General features: G+C 39.2%; 1 protein-coding gene across 1 annotated transcript; it reads left to right on the plus strand.

Moving 5' to 3' along the window:
* The first annotated feature begins 649 nt into the window (after nt 1-649).
* OPRK1 (opioid receptor kappa 1) lies at nt 650-20,762 on the plus strand. The gene is made up of 4 exons (XM_005152549.4): nt 650-883; nt 1,428-1,702; nt 14,378-14,730; nt 19,335-20,762. Exons 2-4 carry the CDS (start codon nt 1,443-1,445, stop codon nt 19,865-19,867), a joined length of 1,146 nt encoding a protein of 381 aa, XP_005152606.1. The 5' UTR covers nt 650-883; nt 1,428-1,442; the 3' UTR covers nt 19,868-20,762.
* Nucleotides 20,763-21,167: the final 405 nt, after the last annotated feature.

The following is a 21,167-nucleotide window of genomic DNA, read 5'->3' on the forward strand; positions in this document are numbered from 1 at the left end:
CTTGATGGAGTATATTAGAGGTAAGTTGAGGGATGCAGTTTCTGCACGCACCATCTCTCCATCCTTGCCTGCAGCTGGAACCTAAGGAGAGTGGAGTTTCAACAGAGCTACAGGGAATTCTAGACTTCTCACATGGTGTGGGAGAGATCTAACAAACTAAGAACACTTACCAGCATGTGTCTGTCTGTTTTACCAAAGCCAGCTTCTGAATTTCCTCCAACTTGCAGGTGCAAATGAACAGGGGCACTGCCACCCAGCAGGAAGTGATTTGGATGCACAGTTATGGAACTGAGACACAAAAGAGCTGATGGACTAGGCAAGGCATCTAAACTGAAAATTCCTGTTTTATTCATCATCTACTAGTGTGTAAAAGCCTGTGGGATTCAGTAAGGCCGAGAGGATCATTGCTTCAGGCCTGGGAGTAGAGGGGGAACTGGGAAAGGTAACTTGGAAAAGTGTATTAAAAATAAGCATTAATTCATTGCAGAACTTATTTTTTATCTTTCTTTTAATTTATCTGCCTCTCAGTGTTTAGACAGAAGTCATGTGAGCTTCTGAGCTGCAGGGACAGAGACAGAGGAGAACGTGTGCATCAGTGCAGTGCTGCTGGAGCCCTGGCAGAGGGAGAGGGAGGCAGAGGGAGCCTGAGAGGGAAAAAGAGAAGTGGTGGGAGCTGGAACAGCAGCAACTGCTACTACCACGTTGCAGCTCATGCCCGGGAATCTGCTCTGCTGCCAGCACGCCTCTCCAAAGGTGCAGGTGCCTCAGGTTCCTAAGTCCTAGAAGGTCAGTGATACTTCCAGGAGCCAAGTGGAGCTGCTTTACCTTTTCCTGTGAATAACATCTGTTTGAGGACTCTGCTCCTTTTCCTGGACTGAAAGAGGTATGTTGTATCATTATTGGGTCTTTTCTTTGAAAGCAGGTATGGGATTGGGAAAAAATAACTCAGGGCAAGCTGTCAAAGCAGATGTGCAGAGAGGTGGTGGGTTTCTCTCTCCCTCCCTTTGCAGCAGAGCTTAGGCAGTAAGGAGCCCCTGCCTGGAGCCCCTGCCATTAGGATACAGTTTGACTTAAAACACGGAGGACGGGAAAGACAGGGTTAAAGTGTGGGGGTGGATCTGAGCTGTTTCACATCTGATTTTTTTCTCTGTGTAATCTCTGGAAGTGGAGGAAAACTTTCCTTATGCACCTGGGGGAGCAGCACTCGCCCATTACACAGTGAGATGTAAAACTTGTAACTATTTAACATGAATGTGGCTTGCTAAAATCTCTGTTTGGCAAATTACAGTTCCCATCCCAGCAGAGTTCCCCTTAATACATACAAGTTTGAGAGGTCTTAATGTCTGGTGTCTGCGACAGCACTTCTGTCTCGTTCCCTCTCCCCTCCCTCCAAGGTTCTCACCTCTGCTGTCTGCACTCTCCTCCAGGTCTCCCACCCGCCTATGGGTGCTCCGGTGCAGATTTTCCGGGAAGAGCTGGACTCCACCTGCTCCCCGGGGTCCTGTCGTCCCCCCAGCACCAGCAGCAGCTGGCTCCTGGGCTGGGCAGACTATGATAGCAATGCTACCGGGGTCTTTGGGGATGCTCAGCACAACCACACCAGCATCTCTCCTGCCATCCCCATCATCATCACTGCTGTCTACTCGGTGGTCTTCGTTGTTGGCTTGGTGGGAAACTCTCTGGTCATGTTTGTCATCATAAGGTAAGGGGCTTTGGAGTACCTGTTGGAACAAGATCCAAATGGCTGCCTCTAAATTTGGCAGTGTGAGGGAGGGAGTACTTTATTGAAGCTCTCTGGTTGGGCATACATGAGAAGCTGGGAAAAAACAAGCAGAATGACCCAAACCGTTTTAGTTACGGTGGGTTTGGCTGGACATGCAGTTAAATACAGGAGGAGGAAGCTGGTTAAAAGAGATCAATCCTGCAGCCTGCAGAAAGGAGGTTCGTGCCCCGGAGCTGCGTTCAACGGGTGCCCTCTAGGGATGAGAGGCTGCTTTATCCGAGGGAAAGCTCCAGTGGCGGAAGGAAACTTCTGCAAAGCAGTATTCTTCCCCCCGTGAGGAGACCCTGAGAGACGGCTTATGTTTCTAGTTGTGCGGTATATTGCTCCCTTGTCACCTTGCTTAAAAAGATGGGGAAAAAACGGAAACGATAAAGACAGGTGGAAATGCACTTGTGTTCTGCTGTGTACTTTATCTTGCACTATGATTTCTTTCTCCATTTGTCCTTTTCATTTGCAATTTATAAAGATGCTTGGACAGTGTTCATCAGCATGGTGAAAATGAGCAACAAAGGGGACTGAAATAATGCAACTTTTTGGACTCTTGTTTCACTGTCTACTTGAATCCTGCAAAAAGTTCTGTAAAAAAATAGTGGAGTATTCATAGCTCAAGTAAAATCAGCTTGTACAACGAAAGAAAAATTGAGGTATTGGAAGGTATCTAGTTAGTAAAGCATTTCAGTAAAGCAAAGTTAGTAATGGTTAAGCAATTGCAGGATGGTGAAGTAAGTGTCAGACTTGATATAGGTGGAAGTTAACTAGAAGCAGTGGAGTTGTTGATGAGCTACTTTATGAAAGATGAGTTATAACCAGGTGATTACTCTTGAATAATGGAAATAAAATCCCCTTTAACAGTCAATGCAATAAATAGAGATGCCCATGTCACCATCCAGAGAAACTGGTTTGCTCCAGCTTTGCGAAGCTGTAATTTTTATACCCCTGCATGCCCTTTAGCCCTTCATTCAGAGTAGAGATTTTGTTTCTTTTTGTATTTCTCTTGCAAGAAGAGAGGCTCCATACTTGACACACACAGCTGCAAAGGCAGAGATTTTCTAAGCCATCAGTCACTAACAATGATAACTGATTAACTGCTTTAGCAGTGGAAACAAATTCAGACTTAGCCAGAGCCCTCAAAGTTAATATGCATGGGTTATACTGGTGCATATTTATTTCCTTTTTTCTTTCCTGTTACCCTTCTCAGATTACTTTTATGAGCGTCTAGCTAGCCATGGCTCGCTCTCTTCTAGTTCCTACTAATTCCTTTTGCTTGAGTTTCCTCTTGATTACATGACCAAACAACATGACAGAACACCTGCTGTCATACACAAATCTAGTTTCAAGCATTTCTTATGATTTTGAAATGTTTATTGAAGAGGTGTATTTTTTTCATCTTTGTCTTAACCTCTCATCTCCTCCTCTTTTTCCTTCACATCCACTCTCTGCATGGTTGCATCTCAAGATGGAATTTTATGACCTGTTGAAAAATGTAGCCTGTAGTGATGTCCCTTTGTGTGGAAAGCCAAGGTCTGTGGGAAATTTGTGAAAGATGGTGGCTGGGGAAAGGGGGATCATGTCCCATAGCCATCCCACCTTGCCTCTTCTCCAGCTGCCGTAGCTCTAGAGGAGGATGGGAACAGTCTGTGTCTCTACTCTCCAGCTGAGCACAGGGTTTGTGTGAGGCCCTGCACCATTTCTCATCCCTATGAATCACAGATCTGATCTCCTTCTCCTAACCCCCTCTGGACCATCAGGCAAGGCAAGCACAGCCCCTCCTCCCTTTGCTTTTTTAAACAATATCTAGTATTGTTAGAACAGGTCAGCTCTAAGGGGCCTACAGTGACCATCTAGTCCAATTGCCTGACCACTTCAGGGCTGGTACAGAGTCACCTTTTAGGTTGCACAAACAAGGCCCTTTATGTTCTGAGACTCCCAGTGAGACTGTTGAAGTGTCAATGTTGTGGTAGATTCAGGATACTCCAAATAGTCTTGAGATGCTTCAGAAACAGGCTCAAATTCATCTATAAGCTGTGGCATAGGTGGGCTTTGGCTAATTCCTTGTTTCCCCTACCCCTGGGGTGGTTTTGCTACTTCTGCACAAGAGCTACTAAAGAAGATCATGGAGCCCAGTGAGTCAGCATCTCAGCAACCTGTGCATAGAGTGCTGTGTGTCCAAAACCTCCTTCAGGTGTAGTGCAGTGTGTTTCTGCTTAGAGGGAAAACTCTTTCAGAGTTCCCTCTGACAGAAAAATAACAGGAGAATAGCACCTTCATCATATGTGAAAGCTCCTGAAAGAAAAATAGCTGTTTGATACACCTCCTGTAAATGGAGATCTGTGCTGAAGGCTGAGTGGGACTGGTACTTTAATATGGTGGTGGCAACATGGCCTGATAAAACATGTCTCAGGACACCTGAATTCTTCTCTTGGTTTTAATACCAGGCTTCAGCACCTTTTCCTGTCATGACAAAGGTCCCTTCATGACCCTGTGACTTAGAATCATCATATGTAAAAGGGAGATACCGGTGCTCGCTTTCTCTAAATACACTGTTAGATTTGAAAGCCAAAGCCCAATCATTAAAAATTCTAACAGAGCAAGACCAGGGCTATTGTAAGCACCCCAGACTCCTCAGGCACCTTGCAACTGGTTGTTTTTAATGTGCAGAAAGACCTCTGTGTGGAGTGTGCAGTGCAACCTGCACTCTTTGCAGTCAGCTCTTGTGGTGTGGGTGTCTGCAGGAACCCTCCACCTGTTCACATCAGCATGTGCACCAGTCCAATGGCTCTGCTGTCAGGCCAGAAGCCAGCGAGGTGGGCTGGCAGTGCCTGCCTCACACTGAGCCATGGCACATGGGATGGAATGCTCTCCTGTGGCTGCTGCTTTTGCGGGGGAGGGAGTAAGAGAGAAAGAAGGCATCACATTGCCTCTTGCACTGGTGGGAAATGCAAACACTATGTGGGAAACACAGTCCTCCTATAGAGAAGGAGAGAAGGCATGAAATGGGTTTGTAGAAACCAAGTGAAGTCTGATTCACCTGAGTAACATTATACAGCTATGTGTGTCTTGGCATGATTGGAACCTATCTCAACCCCAAACCTTTTCTTTTGAGATTACCTTACCTCTGAGGTGTTAGAAGTTATTTCTGCAGATGAAATAGCTGGCTGAAGTTGCTAAATAAAATTACTTGTCCTCAGAAGCAAAAAGTATTTTTTCTCTCTTCCTCCTCCCTTTTGACTTTATTTCTCTAAAATGTAGTGCTGGTTTTAAAGAAAATCATACTTGTAACAGCTGGAGGGGAAGAAGACTCTGCTGACTGAAGTTACAGCTTTAACTAGGATTTGCCCTTAACAAAACCATAGGCATACTCTGGTAAATACTCTGGGAGATGCTGTCTTTTACTGACTCCAGATTCATTTATTCTATAGATGTATGATACCCTTATTGCTCCTGAAGACATTTACTGAGAGCAGCTGCTGTCATCATGATTGTAAATAGCCAGTCCTGTATTCCTTTTAAAGTTATCTTTCAAGTTTCCAGTGAACTGAATAATTTTCTACATTCAAAAATGGTTTTAACAAGAGGCTGTGTCACAGATATGTAGATTGATTCCTAAGGGAAAAGAGAAAGCTTCTATTCCTCTGCTTAGTTTAATGTTGAAGAAAAAATACAACTAATAATACATTTTTATTCTTATATGCATTGAACCGAGTGACATCTTATGTAGCATGAAGAGTCTATTAAGAATTGTCATATAAAATTGTCTCCTTTCCAGATTGTTTTTAAATCTTCTCCTTAATTTATTCCAAGCAAGAATGAATATATAAAAAAGTTATATACAAAAAAGAAATTTATTCAATAATTTGGTTTAAATCAATAACAGATTTTGATTACATCAAAAGATTACTAGTTGAGTTGTTTTAAAACATTGTTCTAATTTTATTAAATTGTACTTGGAAAGAATATTGTTCTGAAATGAAAAATGAAGCTCCAGAGGAGTCAACCTAACTGGATTACCTGTCTCTTATTACCTGCAGTCATTATGATTTCATTCTTTTATGAAATCAAATGTTGGGCTTCTAAAAGTAAAGGCCAAGCTATACTACACTTTGTGAAGTTTGTGTTTTTTTCCCTTTCTTTACCAGATCAAACAACTGACACCTTTTTATTATCAGTACTGAGGTAACAAATGGATTAATAGCAATTCATCACAGAACCTCAAAGAGCATCTGGCCTTACCTTACTAAATGGAGGTCATTTTGGTAGATTCTGCAGGGTTTGGCCCAACTTGAAATGATTTTCATCACAAGTTTAAAGGCTGATCATTACCAACAGCTTTTACAGATTGCACAAAGACCAGTGTAACAGGAAACAGGGACAAGGGCAAGTTTATGAAGCAGTATTGGTAGTTTGACAAGCACAGCACATTTGAACACAATGGGAATGTTTCTAACATTTTTAATATTCTGTTAGACAATACGTAAAAAAGAGCAGAGGAAAGGCTTAGAAGAAGTATTTACTAGAGGCAGTATTAGAGAGAGGCTATAGCTTATAGTGAGTAAAGTGGCTTCTGAGAAGTAATTTGGTATCCATACAGACACTTCTGCTGGGTTAGCATCCAGGTAGCCATTTATTTCAGAGAAAGACGTAACTAGAATCCTTGCCTGGAAGAAAGACAAATTACAGGAACCCATTTGAACTGGCTGAAAATGAAAACTTACAAGAACTTTCCAGTTTGGCTGCTGGCAAGGCAGAAGGCTTGAAATCGCTTGTCCTCTGTCAAAGAGTGGTGGTGAAGCTTCTGCTCCTGGGAGGAGTGGGGAGCCTTCATTTTGTTTTTTCTGAGAGAGGATTTAGAATTTGCTGAAAGGGTGTTGGGGTAAGAAATACTTAACTTGGTGATTTGGATTGCCTGGGATGCACTAAGAGCAAGGGACGATAATTTTCCTGGATACTTACTGTCACTGTCTGTTCAAACTGTGATTAGTTTGTCCCTTAAGTTGGATTCTCTGAAACAGATGGGTTACCAAGGAGAGTTTTGATTTCAGTTATATTTTGCTTTCTAAAGGCGAAGCATCCAGGAGAACTCTGATAAATACTGCTTCTGGGAAATTTACTTCATATCTGTTTCCATCCATAAAAATCATATGATAATTCTTGCAAAGTGTGGACTCTGTGCTCTTCTCCTCAGGGAAGACTGTGTTTTGTTTATTGTTAAAGTGCGCAATAGAAGAATATTTCCACCATGGAACCTACCAGCAGTGCTGCTCAGTTGACTGTGTCTTAAAGATTCCTGCATTTCACTTGAATTATCTCCCTTGGGAATGTGTGTGCTCAGCTGGTCTGTGCTCTGGGCTTCTCTGAGGCAGGTGAGGAAAACAAATGAATACATAAAGTCCAGAGAAAGCCTCCCAGCTGCCTCCTAAGAGGAACTGATGACTTTTCCCTGAGCTGCCTCACTTCTGATATATTCATTTGTTGCCTACCACATAATCCTATACCTGTGATAGAGTGAAGTCCCTTGTCTCCCATTCAGCTTTATTACAGGAGCACTGACCAGAGATTCAGGTCTCTACATCTCCGAGTGTGTGAGTCTCTAATATCCGAGTGAGTAGTTGTCCTACAAATCCCAGCAATGGCAGTTGTCCAGTGGCAAAATGGAGACCGAGCACCTTGTTTTAAGAACAAGAGTGGTACCCATGCCCCAAGACCTCTGTGTGACAAATTTCTGAATTCTTTCCTTATTTCCTTCCTGCAGAAAAAATCTAGGGGAAGCAAATGTTCAATAACATTTGGCCGCTTCCAATCAGCTTCTGCATACAGCTAGCTGTGGAGATCAGAGCCTCTCAAAAGAACAAGAACGAAAGTAAGACCCCTGACAAAATCCTCCAGAGCCTCTATTCCCAAAGGCAACAATGGGATTTGTTCTCTTTGCCAGGCAATGTCTGCCCTACTCGTTTCCTTCTCCCACAAACACACATGAAGCTGTTTGCTCTCCTAAGGTTGCTCAGAGAATTATAGAATAGCTTGGGTTGGAGAAGACCTTCAAAAGTCATCTAGTCCAAACCCCCTGCAATGAGCAGGGATATCTTCAACTAGATCAGGTTGTTCAGAACTACATCCAGGCTGGCCTTAAATGAATCCAGGAATGGAGCATCTACCACGTCATGTCCTTCATGAAAAAAAACCCCAAACAAACCCAAGCCTTCCAAGAAATAAGAACAATGGGAAAGCTGGATGTTAGCAGAGACAGAGACTCAGCACTCACCAGGGCAATGTATGGGTCACAAGCAAGAAGGATTAGGATAGGCTGTGTAACACCCTGGGAACTCCCTGCAACATGGCTGACCAGTCCCTGGAAAACATTTGCAGCAACATAAAGTTTCTCAAGAGACAGAGTCAGCTGCTTGACAAGGTTTAGGTTCATGTTACCTACCAATAGAGGTCAAAAAATTAGGTACAGAGTCTAAGCTAATTGTCTAGGCTCTCTAATAATACTGGACATACTGGTTTTGGATAAAGAACTGATTCTGTCAAATTCTGCATTCTCACTGTTTCAGTTTAAGCCACAATAAATCACAGGCACCTTGATATTTCTCTGAGCTCTCATACCAAAATCATAGAAGTAAAAATGTTGCAGTATTGTTGTTTAGAACATTAAGCATATTTCTTCAAAAAGATGCTCTTAAGCTCGTATAAAAATATTCCCCTTCTCATAAAAGGAGGAAAAATAGTTTGTTGCGGGTTTTGTTTGTGAATTTTTATTAATTTTGAGCAGGGTATATGTAGACTTGAACTCTAAGTCAGAAGCTATTTTGTTAGCTCAAGAAGGAAAGCTTCCACATCTAACCTAAATCTGCAATATCCTGTTCAAACTCTGTTTATGGCTAGTTCAGAGGAGTAATAGTAGTGGTAAATCATAAGGATCTTAATGACACCTTGTGACATTCAAGGAGATTATGTTCCCAGGGAGAATAAAATACAAGATCATGCTTTTCTTCTTTAAGCTGCTTAAAAATAGGCATCTAGAAGTGCTTATTAGCAGAGAAAATTCTACTTCAGGAAACTATTTTGTAGGAAATGTACAACTTTTTGTAGGCTCCTAGCAATTTTTATGTTAAAGATAGGCGACCTTTAAATGTGTGCAGTAACAATACAAGTATTCCTCTAAAGTTTTCCAAGGTCCTGTCTACTGCTAAATTATGTCTGTTGTTCAAAATGTAGCAATAATATATAGCCCAATATGAACATACAAACTGCAGCATACTTCTACATTATTTGAATTACCTCAATCTTAGTTTCATATTAGCATAAACCTTTTCTTTTGAATTCTGAAGATCCAAAAGATAGCTGAATCATTTTTTTAATATGGTGTGTTTGGAATAGCTCTTCCTGGGTTGTTAGTTTATTTCAACTAACACCCCCCCCCCCCCAGCTGTTCTGATGCAGTATGATACTTAGTGTCCTGAATATAGCCTTGAGATTTAGAGCTTCCTGGACTAAGATTTTCAGCTGCTTGATCTCCATATACTTCATTTAGAGGAACCTAGTGGAACAGAGCCTGCATCCTGCTGGCAGGTGTTTTTGCAATTTGCTGTTAGATGCTCTTTAGCTTTCATTTTCATTCACTGATTCAGGTATCTGCCAAAAATATGTGTTTGTTATACCTCATTGTAATTCTTGCTTTTGTACTTTCACTCTGCTACAGCAGAACGTTGTAGCATATTTGTTAGTCTTGCTCCCTTTGCCATCCCTCATTTCATACTAGAGTGAAAATTTTAGCCTTTTACATCTACAAGAAAAAAAGTTGCCCAAAGCCTCCTTCTCAGCTTTTATTAACTTCATTAGCTATGGTGTACTTTAGAATCATGCTCATTTCCTGCACCTGAGATAATAACTTTAAGGGACTCTACTAGCAGATTTCATAATGCAGTTTGGTTTTTGTCTTTTTGTTTTATGTTTTTTCCTTCTAAAAGCATATGAGCTCCTCAATAGAATGCTTCCTTCTTCTCTTACCTCAATTTCATTAATGAGCTTAGGCTTGAGGTGTGATTTCTTCTTATATACTGTCTTAAAAAATTGTGCAAATTCTACTCCAGAAGGGAAAGTACAGTAATGATGAGTCAACTGAGAAAAGGGGAGAATTTTCTAAGGGTCAGTTGAAGCCAGACTCAAAGAATTTTCCATTCTTGGAAAGTGGACTTGGCCTAAATTGTGATAATTTTGAAAGTTTTACTTTTGGCACATAAGTATTCATAATTTAAAACTTGCTCCTTAAAAATTCTCATTATACATCCAGCAAAAAAATACACCCAAACAAAAACTTTATTTTTCATCTTACCTGTTTTTCTGCAGAGTTTCCATGTATTTTCCAGTTATTTAAAGTCTACAGAGGCTTGAGGCCTGCTTATAGTTTGACAAGCAGTCTTGAGATCCACTAACAGCTTAAGTCATCAGAGGCTTTTCTGCCTCTTGAAATTAGATTGTAGCACCTGATTTAAGAGGTAACTTTCATTCTTATGTGGTACTGAAAAGCTGTCACCTTACTATGAAATTCTAGTATTTAAAAAATCATTTTCTAGATATGGGAATTCCCATGAGCAGTTTATACAGCAATGATTTATAACTATTTTAGTGGTCTTGAAAGCAATATCTCAAAGACACTAAAAAAATGTTTGTCATTAATTACCACTGTACCATATATGCTGTAGCTATGTTCAGGTTTTCCTTATCTCTTCTACTAGACTAATTAAAGCAGACAGCAGGACCTTTTTCCTTAAATGAAATTCAAACCACATAAAATATTGCCTCCTATATTTTGGTGCAATAGAGAGAGTTGTAGAAGAGCAGTTAAATCCCTCATCTCATGTTCAAGTCAGGACTCTGTCAGGGTCTACTTCAAAGTGTCTAACAGCAAGAGCAGTCACTACTTTACTTTAACTGGAGTTTTGATTAAGCACATATCTTCAGAGCCACACAGGCATTTAATAACTTTTAGGTGTTTAATTAAAAACATTGGAAGGAGTTTGGATGATTGAGTCAGATTGTCAAAGGCATTTCTGAATTTTATGAACTTCTAAATGAATGTATGATTTAATCTATATTGCCTAGCAACTTCTGAAGCCAGTATCTCATTTATATGGAAGCCAATGCTTTCAGGTGAAAGTAATCAGGATATTTATGTTACTGTGTGAGAGAGTTTAAGGTTGCATCATTAAAATGTGCTTGGACTTGGAATTGCTGAGGTTAACAAGTGCACCCTTCATCCCTGAGTTAGGTACACATGATCCCCCTGCAGAATTTGGGAGAAATAACTACTTAAAGGTAATAAAGTATTTATTTGAACAGTATCTATTGGTCTCCCTCCTTCTTGTTCAAAGTCTGACAGAGAAGGGGTCAGTTGCCTACTCTAGCTCAGAGTGTGAAGTGCAAGGATACATAGTGATCTGTGAACTGGGGTGAATTTGAGCAAAGCCAACTAGTCCTAGGACTGACAGGCTGGTGAGCTGTGGGGAAGCACTAGATGCACACCAGGTAAGGTGATCAAAATTGGGATTGTTACGTGCAAATGTGCACCTGAAATGAGCCAAATCATTCACAGAGACTTATGGGAGCTGTAGCACACTGTAGGGTTTTCTTTTCCCAGTTATATTTTCACTCCCATATACAGCTTTGATTTGTTTACATTGGAAGTCGCCTAAATTCTGGTGTTGGGATGACTCCATGTTTCTTACTAACTGTGAATGGCAAGACATCCTTCCTGTTGGATCAGTAGTAGTGAGGAAAAATAATTTTCTTATACGTGCATGCATTGCATAGTAAAAAAAGAATCAGAATTGCTTACTTTACATGGACAACGTAAGTAGTGCGCATACAGAGAACATGCTTTATGTTGCAGGTTCAAGAATTTGAATTTCGAAGTTATGTAAAAATCCTAGTACTGTTTTACAGAGGATCTTTCCTATTCTGCCACTGGAAGGTTGGGGGTATGAGAGAAAGGGGTACTGAGAAAATAAGGTATACGTGGCCAGAGAGTCACGCAAACAAAAGAACTTAATTAAGTTTGCAAGGAACAGGAAATGCCAGATATAAAGACTTTCAGATACTTTTTCTTTTCAGGGCCAATAAAATCCTCTTAGTTGTTTATCATTACTTTTCTGATTTTCTTTAAGGAAAAAAAGGTCAAAATAATTCCTTGATACATGAAAGCAAACTTTCCCTATCCAGACCCTTGGGAAAGTTTTTAAAGATCTAGAGAAGCAATGGTTCAGAAGAACTGCTAGTTACTTCACCTCTGCTTATCACAGGCCATTGCATTATATTCAGATATTCCTGTATTGAGTCTAGCAACTTGTATTTGACTGAAGCACAGCCTTTGCAAAGTAACAGACATTGATTTGGAGACATCAAAAGGTGGAAAGATTACTCCTTTCTTGTGTAATTTTTCCCCAGTAATAATCACCTTAGCTATTAGGAAAAATCTGTCACTGTTTCTGAGTTGAGTTTTCTGGCTTTGACTTTAACATATCTGTCCTTGTTATGCTTTTCTTTGTAGTCTGAAAGAGCTCTTCAGTACCTGCTATTTTCTTCCTGTGGAGGTCTTCAGACACTGTAATCAAGTCACCTCTTGGTGTTCTTTTTGATAAAATAAATGTGCTGAGCTCTTTTAGTTACTTACAGGAAGAATTTTCTCCATTCCTTTCACTTTTGTGGCTATTTTTATGCATCTATTCCTACTTTTTATAGTCTTTTTTTTTTGCAATAAATATCATCAGTGGTGTCCATAGAAGTAAAATCATGTTCCTACTACTCCTTTTCAGACATTTAATGGACATAAGCCCATTTTAGAACGCATTTGCAATCTGAATATTCAATGAGTTTTTGTTCGGTCTTATATTTGTTTCTTCTAGCTATGTGCTCTTGTATTTGTGTTGGAAAGGTGCCTTTCGGGCTATGATTTATACTACAGGATGGACTGCCTCCTCTGTTGAGAAAGTTGATCTGGGAGGGTGCAGAAGCCCAGCTCTGATGGGCAAATGCCTCCTTGTGCTCTCTGCCTTCGATCTTGGAGAAGCTCAAAGTGGGGCAGAGGGAGTCTGGACCATTGGGGATCACACCATCAATGTACAGCTTTTATTGCTGCTTCCCTTTGGCAGTCTTTGCTCAAAGATTTCTAATGCTTCACTTGGACAAAGATGTGAGCCTGGGCATGATATCTAGGTGAGAAAAGTTTGTTTTCTCTCACAGTTCTCTTTTCTATGCTTCAAACCAGCACTTGGTTTCATTTTATCTGTCAGTTGCAATTAGAGTGGTTTAGAAAAACTGATGCTATTTTTAACATTTTGTGTTGGTCATAGAATGACATTTCTGCCCATATTTTAATTAAGAGCTACTTTACATGTTGGGCACACTTTGTCAGCACTGCTCAAATTATTTTTATTTTTTTGTTTTGCACATCAACATTTAAAAGGCAAATAGATGCGCTGCTTTACATGCACATCAGCTGGACCAATCAAACCTTATATTTCCACTGTAAATTAATAACATGTAATGAAATCCAGCTAGACATGTCTCCATGTGTGCTACATGTACACATTCTAGTGTGGGCACAAACCTACAAAATAGGGGGCTGAAATGTGATAATAAAATTAACAGCAATTAGCAAAAGTAACTAGTTGGGGTGAAGCATTGCAGAAAGGAGAATTAAGTGTGTCCTTATGTTAACACGTTCTCCTTCATCCTTTCTGTCCATAGTAGAGCTGGATTAGTCCTCCATGCCTGGGGCACAGGCTGTCCCCCCAGACTGCCATCGAGACTGAGCAAAACAGGTTGCCATCTCAAAAAAACAGATCCTATTCATTTGTGTAGGCTGAGGCTTTTATCAGCTGGACAAAACAAGTGCTTCATTTTGATGAAATGAAAGGATGCAGAAAAAATATTGCTATAATAATTTTTTCCCCACGGTGACATCCTAGTTAAACAATACCCATCGTTTACATTAACAGTCACAAAAAGAGGACTGAAAAGCTGATGATAAGAAAGGAAGAGAAATTGCAAATGAAGGAGCAAAGAAGGGAAATGAATAAAACTTGTATATGCTGGCATTGCTGTAAGGAATTCAAGGAAGAGACATTATCATATAAGAAGCACTCTGGCCTGGCAGACATAACAGTTAACATGGATTCTTACCAGAAAGTGGGATAAATGTTCTTTCCACAAAATAAATCCATAAATCTCACAATCCCTGACAGTTAATTATAAGAAACACCCCTTCAAAATACTTTGAACACTTGCAAATGTAGCAATGATACTTTCTTGTAGAAGGATTTAAGAAGAGAGAATTGAAACCAGCATTCTGCTGACTAAATGTGTTCATATACCTGCTTTTGCCTGTACTGAAGAGTTCTAACTGCTAACACAGGTACTGAGAGACTGAGTCAAATGTGTTTACTATTATTCCAATGGTCTTGTATGCATGTGCACTTCTGTCAGAAATTACAGAAAAAAGCGCCTGTGTCAAAGCCTGACTGAAAAACTGTGACATATTTGAATGTGCATGGTCATATTTAGAAGTAATAAAGTCTCATTCATTTTGTTCTTCAGGTACACAAAGATGAAGACAGCAACAAACATCTATATTTTCAATCTGGCTATGGCAGATGCGCTAGTTACCACGACTATGCCTTTCCAAAGCACTGAGTACCTGATGAACTCTTGGCCCTTTGGTGATGTGCTGTGTAAAATAGTTATTTCAATTGACTATTATAACATGTTTACCAGCATATTCACACTGACCATGATGAGTGTTGATCGATACATTGCTGTGTGTCACCCTGTGAAGGCTCTGGATTTCCGTACACCTCTCAAGGCAAAGATAATCAACATCTGCATCTGGCTATTGTCCTCATCTGTTGGTATATCTGCAATAGTCCTTGGAGGTACCAAAGTCAGGGAAGGTGAGTGTGAACATTCAAAATCTAGTCTTTTTGTTTCTCAAATTACATAAAATGTAGCTCTGAATATTCATTAAACTTTATTAATTCCTTCTTCGAAAAGTATGGCTAAATTCCTGACGTTTCGAAATATATTGTGGAACATTACTGTATAACATAAATTATTTAAGCTCAGATGCCTTGGCCAACTAAAAGAACAAAACACACTGTGAAGTTTATCTAGTCTGTGTTAGAGTTTGACCATAAAAACCAACTAGCAGACAGCAGGGGGAATTAGGAATTTGTTCACAGTGGACAGATCAAAGATCAATTTAGGATAAAAAATGAAATGTCAGCTTAAGGTGGTTTTTTTAGATGTTGTGAGAGTAGTTCTGATGAAGTTCCAAGAGCAGAAACTAGATTGCTTGCTATTAGTATTAATATTAAAACTATTATTAGTATTAAGACTTGTGAGCTTAATATCAACAAGCTATTTCACGGAACTTGATGGCATGGTGAAGAAAGGAAAAGTCAGTAGCTGGAGAGAAAAAAAACACACTAAGTGTCTCAAGTTCTTGTTTATAAAGGGATGGAGATAGAAACTTGGAAAAGCTGAGAATAAGGGTCAGTAATGATCAGCCGAGGAACTGGGAATACAGATCATGGCAGGGGAGCAACTGGAATAACATGAAGCGAATGAGCTCTGTGTGCAGACTACCTGTATGCTTTGCTTGAAATTTATAATCCATAAAGGACTGTGTATTTAGTCCCTGTAATTAGTGATTCATTACCAGAACTGCTTTGCTATGAGGTTAATCTTATTTTGAAAGCCTTCTTGAGAAGGAAAGGGGAGAGACCTTCTCACACACATATATACTTCATACCTACAGACATGACTGCAGTGCAGGAGCACCTGTGTCATTAGAAGTCTTGAGGACTCTAATGATGTCCTTGGGTTGGGACAATCCTATTAATGGATGGCTTAGTAAAATACATGACATGTATATTTATTTGCTGGTAGTCTTGCTTGAGATGTAAATAATTTGAAAAGTTATTAATTATTTTCTGAATTAACAATCTTTTCTATTGAAAGGTTTCACTTTACATAAGGACACTGTTTTGTCCATCAGAGGCAATAAATTCTGCACATTAAACTGTTTAGCAGAGACCAGTGCAAACTAAACGTTTCTGTAACAGTTGCTCAAGGGCTTATTGATTTAGCTGAAGAGGTATAGATTTTGTTCTTGCTGTCAGCCTTCTGGTGGGTAGGTGACAGGAAAGTCCTCTGCAAGCTCTTCTTTCAGCCATGTGGGGGATCAAGTGTCCTGGTCTGCAATGCTGTAACTCTTCTCCCCAGTGAAGTTTTGACAGGCTGTATAAAACTGTGTCTCACTTGAGAAACATTAACTTCCAGGCATCTTCATTTGGGAAGAACGATTATCTCACTACATATTAGATATTGGCCATGGAACATTGTTTTGGCCCAGTGTTTTGTTGGAGCATGCTTGACTAGCAGAATATTCCTGTCATTCTCTGTATACGTTGCATTTAGATCAAGGGGCTGCTCTCAGTCCAGCAATGATTGAATGCTTCTGCCACACCATGTGTCAGGCAGCCTTTTTTTTTTTCCCTCTTGAAGCAGAGACTAGTAATGCCACAGCTCAGCTGGGCCAGAGAGAGCTGGAAATTATTAGCAAATGCTTGTCAGTCCCTACTGTTCAGCTCTGCTTGTCTGATCTGAGGTCTCCCTAGAGCATCTAGCACCTATTATCTTGTCTAGTGTGTTCATGAATTGTGCTGATAAATGCTGAAGGGGAAAAGCAAGGATCCTGCCTATGCCTGACAGCTGGAGCTTAGGACTGAAACTTCATATTATGTTAGACAAAATAGTTGCTCTTTACACGATACAGGGCCTCTGCTGTATTCAGATTTAATCAACAACTATACATCAAATGGAAAGTGCTCATATTTAAAGTTCTCACCCCATGCTCAGTCCATTTTGTACTCACAGTACAGGATTTCTCCTAGTGATGTGCTTCTGGATACATTTTCCCTGCAGGATAAAATTTACATCTGTGTAAATATTCCCTCTGGAGTTAATTGAGCTTTTCTTGCTGAAGAATTGTTCACTTTAAAAAAATAAATAAACTAGAGGTGCTATTAGTATTCCCTTTAGTAGTACAAAGTCTCCATTTGAATACAGAAGGATATAAATGCCTAAAGGTGACACAATTAGTAATGCAACTAACAGAAATATGCCCTATGTCAAGATTAAAATTAATCTTAAATGGTAGTTCGTCAAACACTTAAAAAAACCCCCAACCCATTTCCAGTAACGTACCATCTAGGCTGAAGTATTTTTTATGAAAGATATCAATATATTTGGAATATTTGGCTTTCAGAATGGAAAAGGTCAGCATGAAATTTCAAGCACTCAGTTTGTGACACTGTACTTAGTTCTGCACCTTTTCAGGCAACAGGAATACAATATAAATTGCATTTTCATATCATCCAATGTTCCTGAAAATTATTATGATATTGTGCATTAGGACAGGGATCTTTGCTGGTTTTTTGCTATTTGGAAACTGGAAAAATATAAGTGGGTTCTGTACAATTCATAGCATTACATATATCGAGTGAAACACAGGAATATTAGTGAATTTAGAATAAGGTTTTCCACAGAAGGTAAACTGTAATGAGATATAAGACAATCATTAAATTTGTATTAGATAATTCGGAATTCTAAAATGCCATTGCCAACTACAAGTTATATTAAAAGGTAGCAAGCATGACTTAATCATTTTGATAAATATATGAAATTATGTCAGTAGATGTGACAGAAGAGACAGTTTCCTCTGGGAGGGGATTTTGGTGAGTAACTGGATGTGGTCCAGAGCAGCCATCTCTGATCACACCTCACTTTTATCAAGAAGGAACATTGGGGTGCAGCTTTACTAGCCTAGATATTATAGCTGCATCCTGATTTATTGCTGCTACTAGGCCATGACCTACTACAAATAACAGCAATAATCAATGTGAAGACTTCTTTAAAGATGATTGTTGACATTTCTAGAATAAAATTAAGCAAAAGCAACTACACTTATGAAAACCTAGATCATGGAGGATTTAGAAAAGTTGACTGACTGTCAAGACCCCATTAAGTCATACTTGTACTAGCTTAGCGTCTCCCATCAGGCTTGAAATATATGCCTTTTCACTTCTCAGCTTTCAGAATCATCCATTAGTTGTGTTTCTTGAAATGAAACCACTAAATGTTTAGCTTTGATTTCAACTTTTTTATTTGAATGTTTTAGCATATCACCCAGTAACAGCTTTCTGATATCTAACTGCAGAAATGTTTGTATGATGCCATAATAAGAACTTTCCCCCTAGCTGTTTTTCCAAACAAATTACCTGCAATATCATCTTGATTTGTGAAGCATTTCAATAGCGGGGAAATATGTTTTGATGGAATTTTTCTGACTAGTTCTGCTGGAGACTGATATAAAAGAAGTGATGTGCAAGAGTATACTGAATCATTCCATCCTTAGATTCAATAAAAGCCAATACATAAGCATTTGTAGAGGAATGACAAAGTCAGTAGGGAAAATTAAAAAATCTAAAGAACAATGCAGTGCTCAAGAGGATAAAATATAAGCTATAATTCAGAGTGAAAAATCCTTGTGTTACCTTGACTTGCCTTCAATAAAGTTTAACTGCCAATAGTTGTTGTAAATTTACCCCTTGCCTTGCCATTTATCTTGGTTTTTGGTTTTCTGTATGGTTTATACGCTGAGAGGATTCAATGGGGTCAGCAAATGAAACCTCAAATGTTTAATTTCTTAGCAGTCTCCTGTAAGATGGAATCTGGGTCTTAAAACTGAGTGACAGCCTATGACTCTGAACCCCTGCATGGGCAATCAGAAGAGAGTGTGTTGGTGTCAGGGGTTCAGATACTGCAGTCTCTGCGAAGGCTGAAGTTTCAATGACATGATCTGCAAAAAGAGCAGTTTCCATTGGACTCCATGCACACACATATTTTATTTAACTGAAAAGAAGCTGTTGTTAGGAAATGAGTTTTTCTGAAGGGGAGTACTTGCATGTATCACATTAGCACTGAAGAAGGCACATGGGAAAAGATTGTTACACAATTATCATATATTGGCAAAATCTTCCTACAATCAAAACCTCATTCGGCTCCCATCATTCATGATACCAAAAATCTGTCTTCAGCCACAGATAAGAACATATGCAGTTTGATAACAATGATGAGATTTCTACTCTGTTGAACATGGTACTCGTTCTGGCTTTAAATGTCAATGAGATTCAGATGGAAGCAGCTTTACAAATTTCTGGGTTTGTCTTCTGCAGTTTTATGTCTTCCCATGGGAAACAAATTTTACACAATGTTACACATTTTAAAAAGCCCTTATCTCAATAGCTTCTAGAGACAGCTGCATACAACCAGTTTCAATGGTAATCAAAAGTTTTTCTTGGAGTGATTTAATGATAACTCTATTCATTAATATCACATTACATGATAATCACTTTGCCTAGCTTATGCTATGATGATTAGATTATTTAGAATAATAATGAAGCAATTTTCTTTTTGCTTCTTTCATTCCCAGATACTGCTAGCACTGAATGCTCCTTGCAGTTTCCAGACAGAGATTACATGTGGTGGGACATCTTCATGAAAATCTGTGTCTTTGTCTTTGCATTTGTTATTCCAGTTCTCATTATAATTGTTTGCTATACTCTGATGATCCTGCGCCTTAAAAGTGTACGGCTTCTCTCTGGGTCTCGAGAAAAAGATCGAAACCTGCGCCGCATTACCAGGTTGGTTCTTGTGGTTGTGGCAGTTTTTATTATCTGTTGGACTCCTATTCACATTTTTGTGCTGGTTGAAGCCTTAGGGGATGTGTCCCACAGTACTGCTGCTATATCCAGCTATTACTTCTGTATTGCTTTGGGTTATACCAACAGCAGCCTCAATCCAATCCTTTATGCTTTTCTGGATGAAAACTTCAAGAGATGTTTTAAGGACTTCTGCTTCCCCTTTAAGATGAGGATGGACAGGCAGACCACCAGCAGAGTCAGAAACACTGTGCAAGACCCAGCTTATATGAGGGAAGCAGATGGGACAAACAAACCTGTATGACTAGTCGTGGAAATGTCATCTTACTGTCCTCAAGAAAGAGAAGAGTCCAACGATCTAGGACTGACGCAGATAACAACTGCAGTTTGAACTAGACTCACCCAGAAAGAAGTTTCTAGAGTATTTCAGAAATCCTAGTAGTTGGAACTAAAGCGAGTTTAGTATCAAGAAAATAAGATCAAATGAAAAGGACTTGGCTGATGGTCAGGTATGGCACCATGTTTGCTGTACTTGAGCAGGTACTAATACATGCTTTTGGGAAGACAAGAGGTGATAGTGTTGTACTAGCTTATTCTGGATAAGGAAAGTTCTGGCCTTTCTCTTTCTAATATGTAAGGTTATATTACACAACATTTGGTCATAACATTGGGTTATGCCAGAAATTTCTGCCCTGGTGATGATTGCTTCTTAGCTATGTAGTTTGACAACTTGATTTGTCATACTCTTTTACAGTGAAGAGTGTTTAGGCTTCTGCAGAACAATGCCAGAGCTAAAATCAATATTGTCGTCAACTAATATATCTGTAACATTTGTTTGTGCTGTGGAAATACAATTTAAGCATGATCTGCCTACACACCAAAGTGATTTTATTGTATCTGTGTATGGTAAAGCATTTTGGCATTTAAACATGTTGGGATTTAAGGAGAACTGTTAGTATAGTTTTAGCACATATTCAATCATCTGTGTGTAAAGTTTTCTATGTGTTATTTTCTAAGACGATTGTATATTTATTGATTGTGAGTAATATAATCTGCATTTTCAGAGTGTATTTTAAACAAGAGGCTAGAAAAATTCAAATACTTCACTTGTTGCAAAACTGATGGAAAACTGCCACATTCACTACATGGAGTGAAATAATCAAATTCCATTTTCAATAAAGGAAACAAATAAACATACTTAAAATAATGCTGTACTTCTTTTTCTGGACAATTTGTAAACAGATTAAAATAAATATTTGATGAATTAGAAACAAATGAATTATCACATGGATTAACTGGATTGATGCAAATGAAATGAAGATCAAATATACTGGCTACTATAATGACACTTGATTGGAAAAGTTGGTTGGATGATGATGCATTTTCTTTGATACAGACCTATGAGTTCTGTAAATTTATCTGTTTTCCTGTGAGGATGGAGATGCCAAGGCACAGCTACACTAATTACTGGCTTGCTGAAGGTATGTTTATGGCAAAACTGAGCCTAACTTTTAGTCTGTAGTCTTTTATATTTTATTTATTATATATTACAACCCCCACCACTGCTACTGCTTGAGTATGGAGGAATGATCTCATTATCTTCA

This window comes from Melopsittacus undulatus, chromosome 1 (genome assembly GCF_012275295.1).
Source record: "Melopsittacus undulatus isolate bMelUnd1 chromosome 1, bMelUnd1.mat.Z, whole genome shotgun sequence".
NCBI lineage: Eukaryota > Metazoa > Chordata > Aves > Psittaciformes > Psittaculidae > Melopsittacus > Melopsittacus undulatus.

Excerpts from the sequence above, each read along its gene's own strand:
- OPRK1 (XM_005152549.4), top strand. The coding sequence starts at position 1,443 with ATGGGTGCTCCGGTGCAGATTTTCCGGGAAGAGCTGGACTCCACCTGC. Across the intron at positions 1,703-14,377 it reads GTCATGTTTGTCATCATAAG|GTACACAAAGATGAAGACAG; the intron begins GTAAGGGGCTTT and ends TTTGTTCTTCAG. Across the intron at positions 14,731-19,334 it reads AGGTACCAAAGTCAGGGAAG|ATACTGCTAGCACTGAATGC; the intron begins GTGAGTGTGAAC and ends TTTCATTCCCAG.